The sequence below is a fragment of the Grammomys surdaster genome, unplaced genomic scaffold, assembly GCF_004785775.1.
Source record: "Grammomys surdaster isolate TR1022 unplaced genomic scaffold, NIH_TR_1.0 124836, whole genome shotgun sequence".
Classification (NCBI taxonomy): domain Eukaryota; kingdom Metazoa; phylum Chordata; class Mammalia; order Rodentia; family Muridae; genus Grammomys; species Grammomys surdaster.
The window spans coordinates 371,244-383,850 of NW_021619779.1; the positions used below are offsets into that span (position 1 = coordinate 371,244).

Here is a 12,607-nt window from a genome sequence, read left to right on the forward strand (position 1 = left end):
ACAGTAAGCACTCTTCTGAACTAGCTCTCACTGTACAGCCTTGACTGGCCTCTGTTGGGATGAAAGGCCTGTGCCACACTAGCACCTGCACACTGTCCTGACTACCACACCCACAGAATACCTCTCCTTTCTAAAGAGGAATGATGCTGTGTTGTGTGTATGCACCGACTTTTGCTCTTCCACTCTCCTGCTGCTGCAACCTGCATGACTTTGGGATTGACCCAGATAGAGTGACATGGGATGAAGAAACAACAGACACACATAGTAAAGAGCTGGCATTGGGTGGGATGTTTCACATTTTAGATCTCATTGTGTGTGTGCTTGTGCTCCTGTGCCATACATCACAGTGCACACATGGAGACTGAAGACAACTTGTAATGGGTTCTCGCCTTCCATCAAGTGGTTGAGCCTATCTGCCACTGCCCATGACTGGCCTTCATAAGGACCAGAGCATAGCACAAAGGCCACCTCTCAGGTTGCCCGGGGTCCCATTCACTTCAGAAAATGTGCTATGGAATACTAAGTTCAGGGTTCACAAAGGAGCACCTCTGTGGTGTTTACAAAAAGATAAAGAGAGAGGGGATATGTTTTGGTGGATGTGTAGTCAGGTATGGGGGAATGGTATATCTCAGGCCTATGTTGAGGGATCCCTTCCCCCTGAGGGACCAGCCACATGATGGTATAAGTATGGAATAGAGTTTATTCAGGGTGTGGTAGTAGAGGCAGAGAGAGTAGAGAAGTAGAGGAGTAGAGGCTGGCCATGAGCATGTGGAGATGGGGGGGTGGTTGGGGAGAGAGGGGGAAGGGTGAGAGGACCGAGAGGGAGCAAGAAGGCAAGAGCAAGAGAGAGCGGAGGGGGCAAGCAACCCTTTTATAGTGAGTTAGGCCTACCTGGCTGTTGCCAGGTAACTGTGGGGCAGGGCTTAGACTAAATGCTAACAGTGACAGTGTCCTCTCCCTAGCTGTGTAGCTTGGGCCGGGTACAGTGCTAATATGAGTGCAGTCAGCACTGTTAAGTCATGTTGAGCTTGCCTTAGACCTTAAACACAGAGTCCTGTACATGTCTTGATGACCACAGCTGGCAGAGGGACTCTGAAAAGTACAAGGGACTATGCTCAAACCTCTAGCACCCTAATAAAGAGCCAAATGTAGGCTGGGACCTATGTAAGACAGACTCTAGGCTGCCCTGCCAGGGGCAGTCCAGTTTCTGTCCAGTTCTGGACAAGGATGACATCAAAAGGTGATTGATGGTGGCACTGGAGTGTTAATGTAACTTTTATTCACCTGATGGAATTGTCTCTGAGGCATACTGCCTCTGTCTGCTACCCTAGGCCTAGCCCTGCAAGCTTCTAGCCTCTGTACAATCTAATCTAGGCCTAGAATGGTTTCAACTTCTGAGGCTTACTGCTGAATAAGCTCACCCTTTCTAGTTCTTTCTGAGCTCTAGCTGTCTGACTCAACTCAGCTGTTCTGGCTCCAACTCCTAATTCAAACTGGCCTCTGTTTTAGCTTCTTCCTCTCCTGAATTGCTCTGCTTGGCTGCAAACTAACTCTAGCAATCTGTTCTAACTTTCTGGCTCCTTCTCACTCTCTGGTTTGTTCTGTCTTCACCTGTGTCTAGCTTGTCTTCTCTTCAGCCTGTCCCAGTAAAGCTGCCTTCTTTCTATACTGCCCAAATAGCTTCCCTTTCCTCCTGTCTCATGAGGCATGTCCAATTCTGTCAAATCTTTCTCTGAATCATCACTTTGTCTGTCACTCAATTAAACATCACTTTCAAACACAGGTACTTCTTTCTACAAACTAACTTTACCTTAATTGTTTGGGATTAAAGGCTTGTACTAAGGGGATGTCTGTATTTGAGCCAGCGGGATTAAAGTGTGTAGTAAGGTACTACAACTAGAAACAGGTTTTTCCAGAAAACAACACAATCTCGGGGAAATGACTCAAAAGTTCAGAGCACTCACTGCTCCCTCGAGGGCCTAGGTTCAATTTTCAGCACCACATACCAGTTTACAACCACCCATAATCATAGTTCTGGGGGCCAAAGCCCTTTTTTTCTGGCCTTGACAGTCACCAGGCACATACATGGTGCACAGACATTCAGTTAAAACACCCATTAACATGAAATGAAAATAAATCTCAAAAAACAAATTTAAAAAGGCAACAACCTTCAGGAGGTCTGTAGAGGGGAGATCTCTATGTGACACTTCCCTAGGAGTTTTCCTGTGGGTGGACCCCTAGAAGGAGGTGAGCTCCAAGAGGGGTTCTGTGGCTGATGAGGCCAGGAGAGGCATAGGTCCTATAGGGGCATGCTGCTGACCCTTCACCCCAGTTAGATTTCAGCGAGACTGATGAACAGAACAGACAAACTCCACTCACAGGGTTACCTGCAAAAGGGTGCTAAGGAAATCACAGACTAGCTACCCAGTGGTACAAGCAGGACCCCATGTTGGGATAGCAGACAAAGTTCAACCCAAGACCTTGGGGGCACACCCTAGGCAGTCCTGATAACCCCCAAAAGCTGGCCAAAAAGAATCTGCTCCAGAATTGCTGCAGGCTGAGGCTCTGTCCCAGAAGCTAGCTAGGGTGACCCAGGACTTCCAGAGCCTCCTTGACAAGTGCTTAAATGCATCTGTCTGCAGAAGCCTCCTGTATGGTCGCCTCAGAAGGCCCCCTTGGCTTTTTAGTGGGGGGCCGTGGGGAAGAAGGACAAGATTTTGCTGTGTGGCCTTGGCTGGCTTGGAACTCATTATGTAGACCAGGTTGGCCTCAAACTCATAGAGATCCATCTGTCTTTACCCTTGAGTGCTGGGATTACAAGTGTGCACCATGTGCAGCCCTTTGGTTTTTAATAATAATAATAAAAAAGACTATTTTGGGGGGGAAAAAAAGAAAAAAAGTCCAGATGTAGTGAGTGGTCTGGTCCTACAATCTCAACACAGAATGGAGCCAGCCAGTCCAGTCAATCAGGTTCAGAGCTGTCTCAAAAGATGAGGTGAAGATCCACAGGGGTGGGGACAAGGGCATCGTTAACATCAACCTCTGGCTTCTACAAGTGCACACAGAGATAAACTTAAAAACTTTTTTTTTTAAAATATCAAGTGCAGGCTAATATTACCCCATCCAACACAAAACCAGAAGCCAAGCAGCTTTTGTGAGCTGCTGCACCCCCAGGGCAGGCACTCCAATTCCCCACTCACAAATCAGGCAGGCCCCAGAATCCAAACAACTCCAGCAGCCAACACCTCACCCCACCCCCCTACCCCCTCTGCTAAAGAGGGCACTGCTGGCCCTGCCACCAACCAGGGCCAACAACCCTTCATTTGCATAAAGGGCTGACTGGCATGGATATCCTGACAACACTCCCCTCTCCCAGCTATCTTAGCTACTTCCTCCTCTCCCAATGATGTGGTAGCATTGGGTCCCCTAAAAAGGTGAAACAGCCAGATCTTTGTGTATGACAGTGTCACTCTGCTGCCCTGGAACTTAACTACATAGACCAGTCTGGCTTGAAACTTACTATTGAGATGGCTTGCATCTGCCTCGTTTCAGGATTAACACATTTCTTTCTTGAGACTTGAAGGGGTCCTTGCTACTTTGAGGGTTCTTCTTTTTCTCACATTATCCTCTGCACCTCCTGCACCCCTCCGCCATTTCACCGCCACCCCCACCCCATCACTAGACAGGAGAGAAACAAGGCTAAGGGGGAGAGAGGAATTAGGAAAATCCCTGACTCACTATATAAGGGACTGCTTGCCTCCTCCTTGCCCGCTTGCTCTTCCTTTCTTCCCTTCTTCCTTCTCTGTCCCTTCCCTTCTCATTACCCCCAGCGTGTTCATGGCCGGCCACTATTCCTCTCCTCTTTTCCTCTTCCTTCCCCCCACTCCCTGTCTCTCTGTCTCTCGTACCCCCTCAACTCCTCTCTGCATGCTCTCATCTGTACATACCATCCTATGGCTGGTCCCTCAGGGGGAAGGGACGCCTCAGCATGGGCCTGCAGAGGCACCCCCTTCCCCCACACCATACCACACCTCCACCAAATTATCTCTGGTCTCTTATCGTTTTATAAAACACAACAAGGAGTAATAACTCCTTGGCTGAACTGGCTCCTAGAATTTGCTGTGGAGCCTCGTTAGGTCCCTGTGGTGGTCTGAATATACTTGGCCCAGGGAGTGGTACTACTTGGAGGTGTGGCCTTGTTGGACGAGGGTGTCACTGTGGGCAAAGACCCTCATCCTAGCAGCCTTTGGATGAAGTAGAACTCTCAGCTCCCCCTCACCATGACTGCTGCACGCTGCCATGGTCCCACCATGATAATGGACTGAGCCTCGGAACCTGTAAGCCAGCCCCAATTAAATGTTGTCCTTGTAAGACTTGCCTTGGTCATGGTGTCTGTTCACAGCAGTAAAGCCCTAAGACAGGCCCCAAGGTTGTTTCCCAATGGTAAGAAATTACCTTACATATCTCTTTTAGATCTGTACTCCTGAACCCAGTGTGCCTTTGCTACATTGCATACACAACCAGGAGAGTCTAGTTCTGTTTGAGATTTAGGAAAACCACTGCCCCTAGAAATGGCTCATTCACTCACTTTTCTGGCATAAAATACTGTGTTTCTCAAGTTAACGCACTAGGCATTTTGAGACCTTCAGCGGCTTGGTCACAGTGTCTTTGCAAATGACTGTATTTCCCACAGTTGAAGTATCAGGCGTTTTGGTGTCAGAGACCTCTAGGTGTAGACTGACTTACAGCACTAGCATTGTATAAGTTAGAAGCAATATTGGTTGTGACCCTTATCCATCTGTCCATAGGTGCTACCCAGGCCCTTACTGGTCTCACTTGTTTTTACATTTTGTATCTGCATTTTTAAATGCCTAAGTTTCTATCAACACCTGTCTTGTTTCAGGTCTGATAAAGCTTTGTTCACAGCTGAGATTAATCTTTGTTAAAAATTAGTGAAAGTTTTTCCAGAGCCTTGTATAATCTTTGTAAATGAGGTGGACCTTTTCTCAGGCTCAACTCTGTTCCAAGTTCTTAAAGCCACTAAGCAGCATTGTTCTATAGTAGTGTCATCAAATTGACTCTGTTCTTGTGTATCAGAGTACCACCCTTCACCCAGCAGCTAGTCTTTTACTATATTACAGTGGGGTGGGGGGATTGCTGAATGACCCTTTCACAGGGGTCACCTAAAACCATCAGTAAGTTATTTACAGTACCCTTACAGAAAACAAGGTGACTTTTCACAACATGATGTGACATAGACCAGGCTACCTCTTAACTCCTAATCCTCCTGCCTCTGTTTTTTGAGCGCTGGCGTTAGGGGTGCTATCACGCCCAGCCTGAAAGGAAGTGTGTGGTGTGTCCATGCCTAAGCGCAAAGGCTGAAGGAAGACGTCAGGTGCCCCACTCCACCACTCTTTTGTCTCAGTCCCTTGAGACAGGGCCTCACCAGGGCTAGAGCCACACCAGCTTTTACAGGGGTGCTGGGATTTGAGTTCAGGTCCTTCTATTTGTGTGGCAAATGTTCTGAGCTGTGTCCCCAGGCTCTAGTGGGAATTTCAAACAACAACTTTTTAGTACACCTATTTTTTTTTCAAAGATTTTAAAAAATATTTATGTAGGCAGGTGCTTTGCCTGCATGCACATTTGTGTATCATCTTCGTGCCTGGTGCCTGTGGAGTTCAGAAGAGTGTTCAATCCCTTGGAACTGGAGTTACAGATGGTTGTGAGGCTCCAGTTGGTGCTGGAAACCAAACCCACATCTTCTGTAAGAGCTTTAGTCGCCAAGCCATCCCTGTATTCCCTGAGCAAGTGTTTTACCAGAGACCCATCTCTTAAGGAAAGGTTTGGGACTCCTTGCTGTTCAACAGTTGGCAGTTTCAGGATCTGGATGCCTAGCCTGGACTGCGCTCCGTATGGATGCCCAGCCTGGACTGCGCTCTGTATGGATGCCCAGCCTGGACTGTGCTCTGTATGGATGCCCAGCCTGGACTGCGCTCTGTATGGATGCCCAGCCTGGACTGCGCTTGTAGGCACACGCTGCTGACACCCAGGTGCCAGACTGAGGTCTCAATGGGCCCTTTTCTTTTTCTCTTTATGCAGAGCCCAGCCAGAAGCTTCTGCTTCAGCTCCCCGGTGTATCCTGGGCTAATGGCAGCTCTTGCTCCGTTCCTGACTCTATGGGGGACAACTCAGGCAGTGCTGGCTGAGGCCTCACGTAGGTCCTTCTTCAGACAGGACCCCACCCCAGTGCAGTCCAGGCAGCAAGACCATCCTAACACTTCTCAAGCACTTTTATTTCACACCTCCTGTGGAGCTTCCCTGTGTCCAGGACTGGGTAGAGCCTGGGAAGAGAGCCAGCCTCTAAAGAGCCCAGGCTGTCACCGCGGCTACGGAAGAAATTCAGGACATGCACTGCTTGTTCCTAAAGGTCCCAAGTTCCTGGCTCCTTGCATCCCACAGGCACAGTGGGCAGAGCTGTGGGCGACATTCGGGTTTCCCTGGATGTCAGGTTTCCCTGCAGGGACGTCCCGTTCCTGTCCTGCCTTCAGCCGTGTCCCTGTGGAAAGCTTCAACAATCTCTGGAAGGTTCTCTGGCCAGAAGGCCACTGCTGGGAGGCACTCAAGATGGTAACAGATGTCCTGTGAGTCTGCTATCCACTGCTGTGGAGTGCAGTAGCCAGGTGTGGCCCACATGTCCATTTGGCAGGCTTGCCTTGCCCATGTCCAGGTTACAGAGGTGGACAGTTAGTATAAAAGCTCAGACATACACATACAAAGTTTGGTCCTCCACTAAGGCTGTTATGAACTTAAAAGCTATGTAAACCACAAAAAGACAAAGAGTTACTCAAAGTACAAAGGGACCACTGCTGTGCAGGTTGGGGCTCTGATGGCTCCTGGCCAGCAGCCCCTACCCCCAGCCTCCACAACACACAGAGCCGGCCACTGCATCCCTCTGAGAGCTTCTCGTTTTAGATCCTTCTCAGAGAGTGAAGGCCAGCTCCACAGCTGGGATGCCAGTTCGTGGATTTCAGGGCCTGCAGACTGGCAGCCACAGTCCTCAGCCATTGGCCTGGCCGGAGCTGGGAGGCAGGCAGTAGGTAGGGGGGTCCGAGTACCTGCGTTTGGCCCCACGAAGTATGGCATCGTGGTCCAAGGGTACCAGCGTACCCTGTGATGGCAGGTCAGCCCCAGGGGCGATGTATACGGAATGTACCTGGTCCTGTCGGCGGGCGGGTGGCTCACGGCGCTTCACTGGAACAACGGCCTCCTGGAGAGCAGGCGCCCAGCTCGTCAGGTGCAAGGGCAGGCCCGGAGGGAGCTTGATGTTGGCCATGGGCATGATGGGCGTCCTCCGGGGTGTCTTCACTCTGACCGTGACGAAGGATGTCGGCCTTCCTCGTGGAGGGGCGGCGGCCGCGGGGAGGGGACTTGGGGTGGGTGAAATGGGGCAGGGGAGAACAGGTGCGGGGGGCCCTTGGAGAGACAGACTCGGGGTTACTGCAGCGGGGCACTGGGTGGACCCCCACCCTGGGCCTGCCACAGTGGGGAGGGTCGTTGGACGCTGCCTTCACACTGACCTTCCACGGTCCCCCGCACGCCCCTCTCCTCCAGCAGGCTCTCAGTGCTCGCTGATGTTTCTGAGTCAAGGTTCTCCTCGTCAGAACCCCGCGGGTCTAGCTCCGGCAGTCGATATGTGATATCCTCCCTGAGGGTGGGGACACCATGTACAAGGCTATTCCCTCTAGGAGATGACCCCCAAAGGAAGAAGTCCTGCACCTCCGGGCCCCTCCCTCATGCCAAGCACAAGCAGTCAGTGATGTCCTTGGCATCTGGGCCCCCAACCCTGCAAGCAGCTTGGTTGCAGTGCTCTTCCAAGGGCTGTTTCTGCCTGGATCGCCCGCCTGGACAGGGGAGGGAACGGGGCTCATGACACTTGCTTCTCTTCCTTGATGGACTGGATCCTTTCCATGAGAATCTCCTTTTCTCGGTCCTCGTCGGCACCTGCTGCCTCCTCAGGGAGAGCCCCCAGCTCCTCCAGGTCTTGGACCACTGGGCTCCTGGGGCTTTTGGTCTGAAACACGAAAAATGCAGGTCTGATCTAGCGCCAGAGGGCAGAAGTCATGGTGTGAGCAGAGTCTAGTGCTTGGGAGGAAGGAGGGGCCAGCAGCTCTAGGTTAGTTGTGAAGTAGACCCCCTACCCCACCCCCCAACACACACAGTGCTCTGCTGCCTGGAGCACCACAGGAATCTAGTGGGGACCAAGAACCAGCATGCACTTCCAGATGTTAGAATGTGTTCTATGCTACGGCCAAATCTACCCAGCGTGCACCTGGAAACATGCAGCTTGGCCCTCGCAATGCGTACATACCCGGACCCCCTCATAGGGAGACGAAAACCCCAGTTTGAGAGGCCACGGCTGGGGGAGAGATAACACAGGTGAGCAGGGATGCTGAGCCTGCCAAGTAGGCACGAGCAGGCTCAAACCAGCAGGCTCAGGAGCCACTGGCTTCCACGGGAGCCCAGGACCTGCCCCTCCCACAGCACAGGCATGGGCCCTTCTGCAGTGGGAACTCCCTGTGCACTATGAAGGAAACCAGGCCAGGCTCATGTCCTGAACTGACCCTCCAGGCCCTCAGAGGGGCAAACTCTGGCTGGCTGAGCAGAGATAGCCTTTTGGTGAAGGTAGGGCTCGGTCCTGCCTGTGCTACAAGGCCCCTGATCACACTGTCCACTTCCAAGTCTGTGGTGGGAGTGCCATCCCACGAGGTTACACCCCATGGCCTAACCCAGCCGCAGGAGCCCCAGCCCCAAGGCCAGCACTCACAGCATTCTGCCTCAACAGGGAGAGCCTGCGGAATGCAATGCTCTCGGCTGCCTCCAGGTGGCTGATCTCCTCCATCTTCATCTTGTACTTCCGCATCTGTTCTTTGATGAGCATCTCCACACACCTGAGCACAGATGCAGTCAGTTTACGTCCAGTGGCTGGGAAGGCAGTCTCAGAGAGCCAGTGGGCCTGGGCCAGCAACACTACCCTGGGACACCGTGTGACTCCAGGGGGCTCACTTGGCTTTTCTGAACCCAAGAATCCTGTCCCTTGTCTTTGACAGCACTGAGATAGGAGGGAAAAGGACAGTGCAGGGTGGAGAACAGAACCGCAGTCAACAGCAGTGTGGGACTACTGTAACTCCTAGAGAGGACAAGGCATAGAGGCAGTGCCCTGCCTAAGAGCTTCACGATACGAAGTGACCCCACAGAGCCGACTCAATAGTCAGAACCAGAGGGACTCCGCTCAAATCCTTCCAGTGAGGAGAAATCGAGTCTCCAGGCTGTGAGATCGCAAGTCACACTCTGTATTAAGATCAGAGGGAGTTAAGTCTGTCCTGCCCCACCTCCCAGTGGCTTTGAGCTCCTTTCTAGCCCTTCTTTGGTGGCCAGGAGTGTGGCTGAGGACCACAGAAGGTTTCTCAGCCTTAAGCTAAGAAAGCTGGTGAGAGTAACAGTCCAAAAAAAGGTACTCTCCTTGCAGTCTTATTTTTTCGTGGGTACAGGGGTGGGGTGTATGGAACCTGAGTTCTCATATATGCCAAGCAAAAGTTCTACCACAGAGCCACACCCCAGCCCTTCAGAGTTCCGAGGACCACTCATGTGGCGTGGGAAGGACAATGATGAGAGATTGCTTGTCCACTCAGAGGCAGAAACGCTTCACAGCTCCCCTCTCCATCTTGGGCCTAGGGGGTCTCTCTTCAGTGCTTCTTCTCAAGGGACTCAGAACAAGGTCTTCCCTGAACAGGGAGACATGAGGCTGTGCTCTCCTCATGTGCAATCCTGCCTGCATGCTGCCTGCATTGTGGTGGCTTCTGGAACCCCAATTCCACTCACCTCAGAGCCACCTTTTGTTAAATACTAGGTTTTAGTTAAAATGGTGTTTACTACAGCACCTGCTGAGTAGGCCCCAGCAGCCATGAGCACGCCTGCTGGGGAACCCTGTTTCCAACCCTAGCATCACAGAAAAGGTGTGTGTGTGTGTGTGTGTGTGTGTGTGTGTGTGTGTGTGTATGCATGCTGGGGGAGGTGAGGGAAGGCTGCTGAAGAAACCTAAGACGGGTGGCTTAGAGGGTAAAGGTGCCACGCCTGATGACCTGAGTTTAATCCCTCAGACCTACATGGAATGAAAATTGTCCTCTGACCCCCACATATGGTATATGTGCCCTCCCCCATAAAATAATAATCAAAAAAGAAACTTAATGATGCTGAATCCCTACGGGTCTGACAGAATTTCCAAGCCAGCCATGGTCACCAGGAATCTCATCTGGGTTTCTAACAGCCAGGGAGGCCATGTGGGTTTCTGAGTGAGCTCTCTTGTTGACTCTGTAGACAGAGTCTTACTCTGTAGCTGGCCTGGAACTTCAGATTCTCCTGCCTCAGCCTCCCCACTGTGAGGATGATGGACATTCCAGGCAGCTGGGTGGTTATCGGTCTGGGGCTTGGTGACTCACGTGGTAATCTTCAGTACATCTTTCATGCTGGTCAGGGGGTCAGAGTTGTCAGGGCAGCGAAGCAGGCAGGGCGCGAAGATGATAGCTAGAGCTCCCGGAGACATGCGGTTCACATCTTCAAGCAAGGCCACTCTGCAGAGTCAACAGTTAGGTGGCACCCCTCTCTGACCCCAATTCATGTCTTGGTACTAGTATCCAGGACATGCAGCCAGGTCATGGGGCACAGGCCTCTCCGCTCCTGGGGGGAGGGGTACTTGCTTGACAAGGTGGAAGATGAGTCGTTCCAGGGAGGTGTGGTTGGCTTCAGGCAGGTGGTCCAGGACTGCGTAGATGGCAGCCAGCTGCTCCTGCTTCTCTGGAAGCTCTGGGGAAGCCAGGGTATCAGTCCTGGGTGGCACTAGCCATGCCCAGTCCTTCTTCCCTAGGCATTTGGGGTGCATAGAAGCCCTCCATGTGGGGTCTAGTACAGATGGGAAACAAACTCAACCCAAACTGCAGGCCCCAGCTGGAGCAGGATATGCTCCAGCCCCATCCCTTCCTCCATGGCTCACCAACAGCCCTGAGGAAGTCTCCATACTGGGCGAAAGTCATGAGTGGCTCAGGCAGCTCCCGCAGCCATTGCTTCAGGACCCCAGTGATGGCATGGATAGGGAAGTCTTCCAGCTTAACTGCGGCAGGGTCTGTAGGGCAGGGACATGTGAGGAGTGTGTGCACACTGACCAGTGGGGCTGCACTAGGCACCTGCTCCCAAGTGCCCACCTGTCTGCAGTGCCTGGCGTAATTCCCGTGTCCGATTGGCAGCGCCTGACTTGCGGTAAAGGCCCTCGGTATACAGGCCATGCATCTCTACGTGTTCCAGAAGCTTCTCCAGCACAATGGGCACAGAGGCCTTGTCACTGGTCAGGCTGTTTACACACACTCCGAAGTGGCCTGGTTCGGCACCCAGTTCACTCTACAATGTGGGATGGGTGGAGAGTCAGGCCTGGGTGCCACTTCCTGAGTGTCCTCCATTTGTCCCTGCCTACTCTGCCCTTGAAGGGATGCTTGGGAGGGGGCAACTTGCTCCATGAAGCACCCATAGGCTGGATGTCCCTTCCTGGGGAGAAGGCCCCATGGCCCCTGTATTCTAATTCTTGTTGTGCCACAAACATGGGACCCTCATGGACAGTTGAGGGCCTCTCTCTGCCAGGCCCAGGACTCTTCAGCAGGGGTTAGGAGCCTGGCTGGGCGCCTCAATACCAGGAATGGACATGTGTCCCGCAGCACCCTGCCACTTCTCAGGGAGCCCAGGCTATAATGTTCCAGAAAGTTCTAGGTTTAGGTGCTCACCTTCCTCCTTCCAGTGTAGGAGCAATAGCTCTGAATCTTGTGCACGCACTTCTTGTGGCAGGTCATCTTGCACACTAAGGGGTCAGAGTGGAGGTCACAGAGGGTGCATGCAGAGGACCCCAGGTTCCTGGGAACACTGTTTGGAGACCCTGACTGCATTTTAAACTGCATGGGCTACACCTCTGCCCTGATTCCTGTGAGAAGATGGGTGGGTGGTGACTGGTGGTCAAAAGGAGAAACCTAGGCCTTGGTTACACAGGAGGTCTCCTTGGGAATCCAAGCCTGGTGCTTGAAGCTGTATGAGTGTGTGAGCAGCATGCATGGTACAGAGGTGGGCCCACGACTGTCACATCATCTGCCTTTGTTACTCTGTGTGTGTGTGTGTGTGTGTGTGTGTTGAGAGAAGCCTTCTGAAGGGTAAGCAGAAGACACAGGCAGTGGCGAGGGTAGGGCAGCCATGTGGCCCAGACAAGGGAAGGCTCACCACTGCACAGCAGGGCCTTGTCCATGAGCCAGATGTAGGACAGACACTGCTCACAGGACTGCGGGATGTTCACCTGGTAGCTGGCGAACACATGTCCATTGTGTTCCTGGACCTGCGGTGGGAGAAGGGGTGGAGGGCTGGACTGAGGGACTACCCATTTCCTCACCCTGCGGTCTCAACAGCAGCTCTTTCCCATGGCTCCAAGACGCTGCTGGATTAGGGCTGCACACAATGTATGGATGCGTGCATTTACACACACACACACACACACACACACACACACACACACACACACACA

At 52.4% G+C, this 12,607-nt stretch overlaps 1 protein-coding gene across 16 annotated transcripts in view; it reads right to left on the minus strand.

Annotated features, from left to right (window-relative positions):
- Positions 1-6,272: 6,272 nt before the first annotated feature.
- The window catches only part of Myo9b (myosin IXB), a 74,798-nt gene continuing 68,463 nt past the window's right edge, over positions 6,273-12,607 (minus strand). For 10 of the 16 annotated variants that reach the window (XM_028784810.1, XM_028784808.1, XM_028784803.1 and 7 more), the window contains 11 exons: positions 12,310-12,421; positions 11,826-11,899; positions 11,256-11,448; positions 11,048-11,176; positions 10,755-10,860; positions 10,497-10,628; positions 8,825-8,948; positions 8,369-8,416; positions 7,938-8,071; positions 7,578-7,705; positions 6,273-7,473 (listed from right to left, as the gene is read on the minus strand). In XM_028784810.1, the coding sequence (XP_028640643.1) occupies positions 7,058-7,473; positions 7,578-7,705; positions 7,938-8,071; positions 8,369-8,416; positions 8,825-8,948; positions 10,497-10,628; positions 10,755-10,860; positions 11,048-11,176; positions 11,256-11,448; positions 11,826-11,899; positions 12,310-12,421 (1,596 nt within the window). In that variant the 3' untranslated portion in view covers positions 6,273-7,057. The remainder of the gene's footprint in view (positions 7,474-7,577; positions 7,706-7,937; positions 8,072-8,368; positions 8,417-8,824; positions 8,949-10,496; positions 10,629-10,754; positions 10,861-11,047; positions 11,177-11,255; positions 11,449-11,825; positions 11,900-12,309; positions 12,422-12,607) is intronic. The other 6 variants (XM_028784814.1, XM_028784812.1, XM_028784813.1 and 3 more) reach the window with 3 other exon arrangements.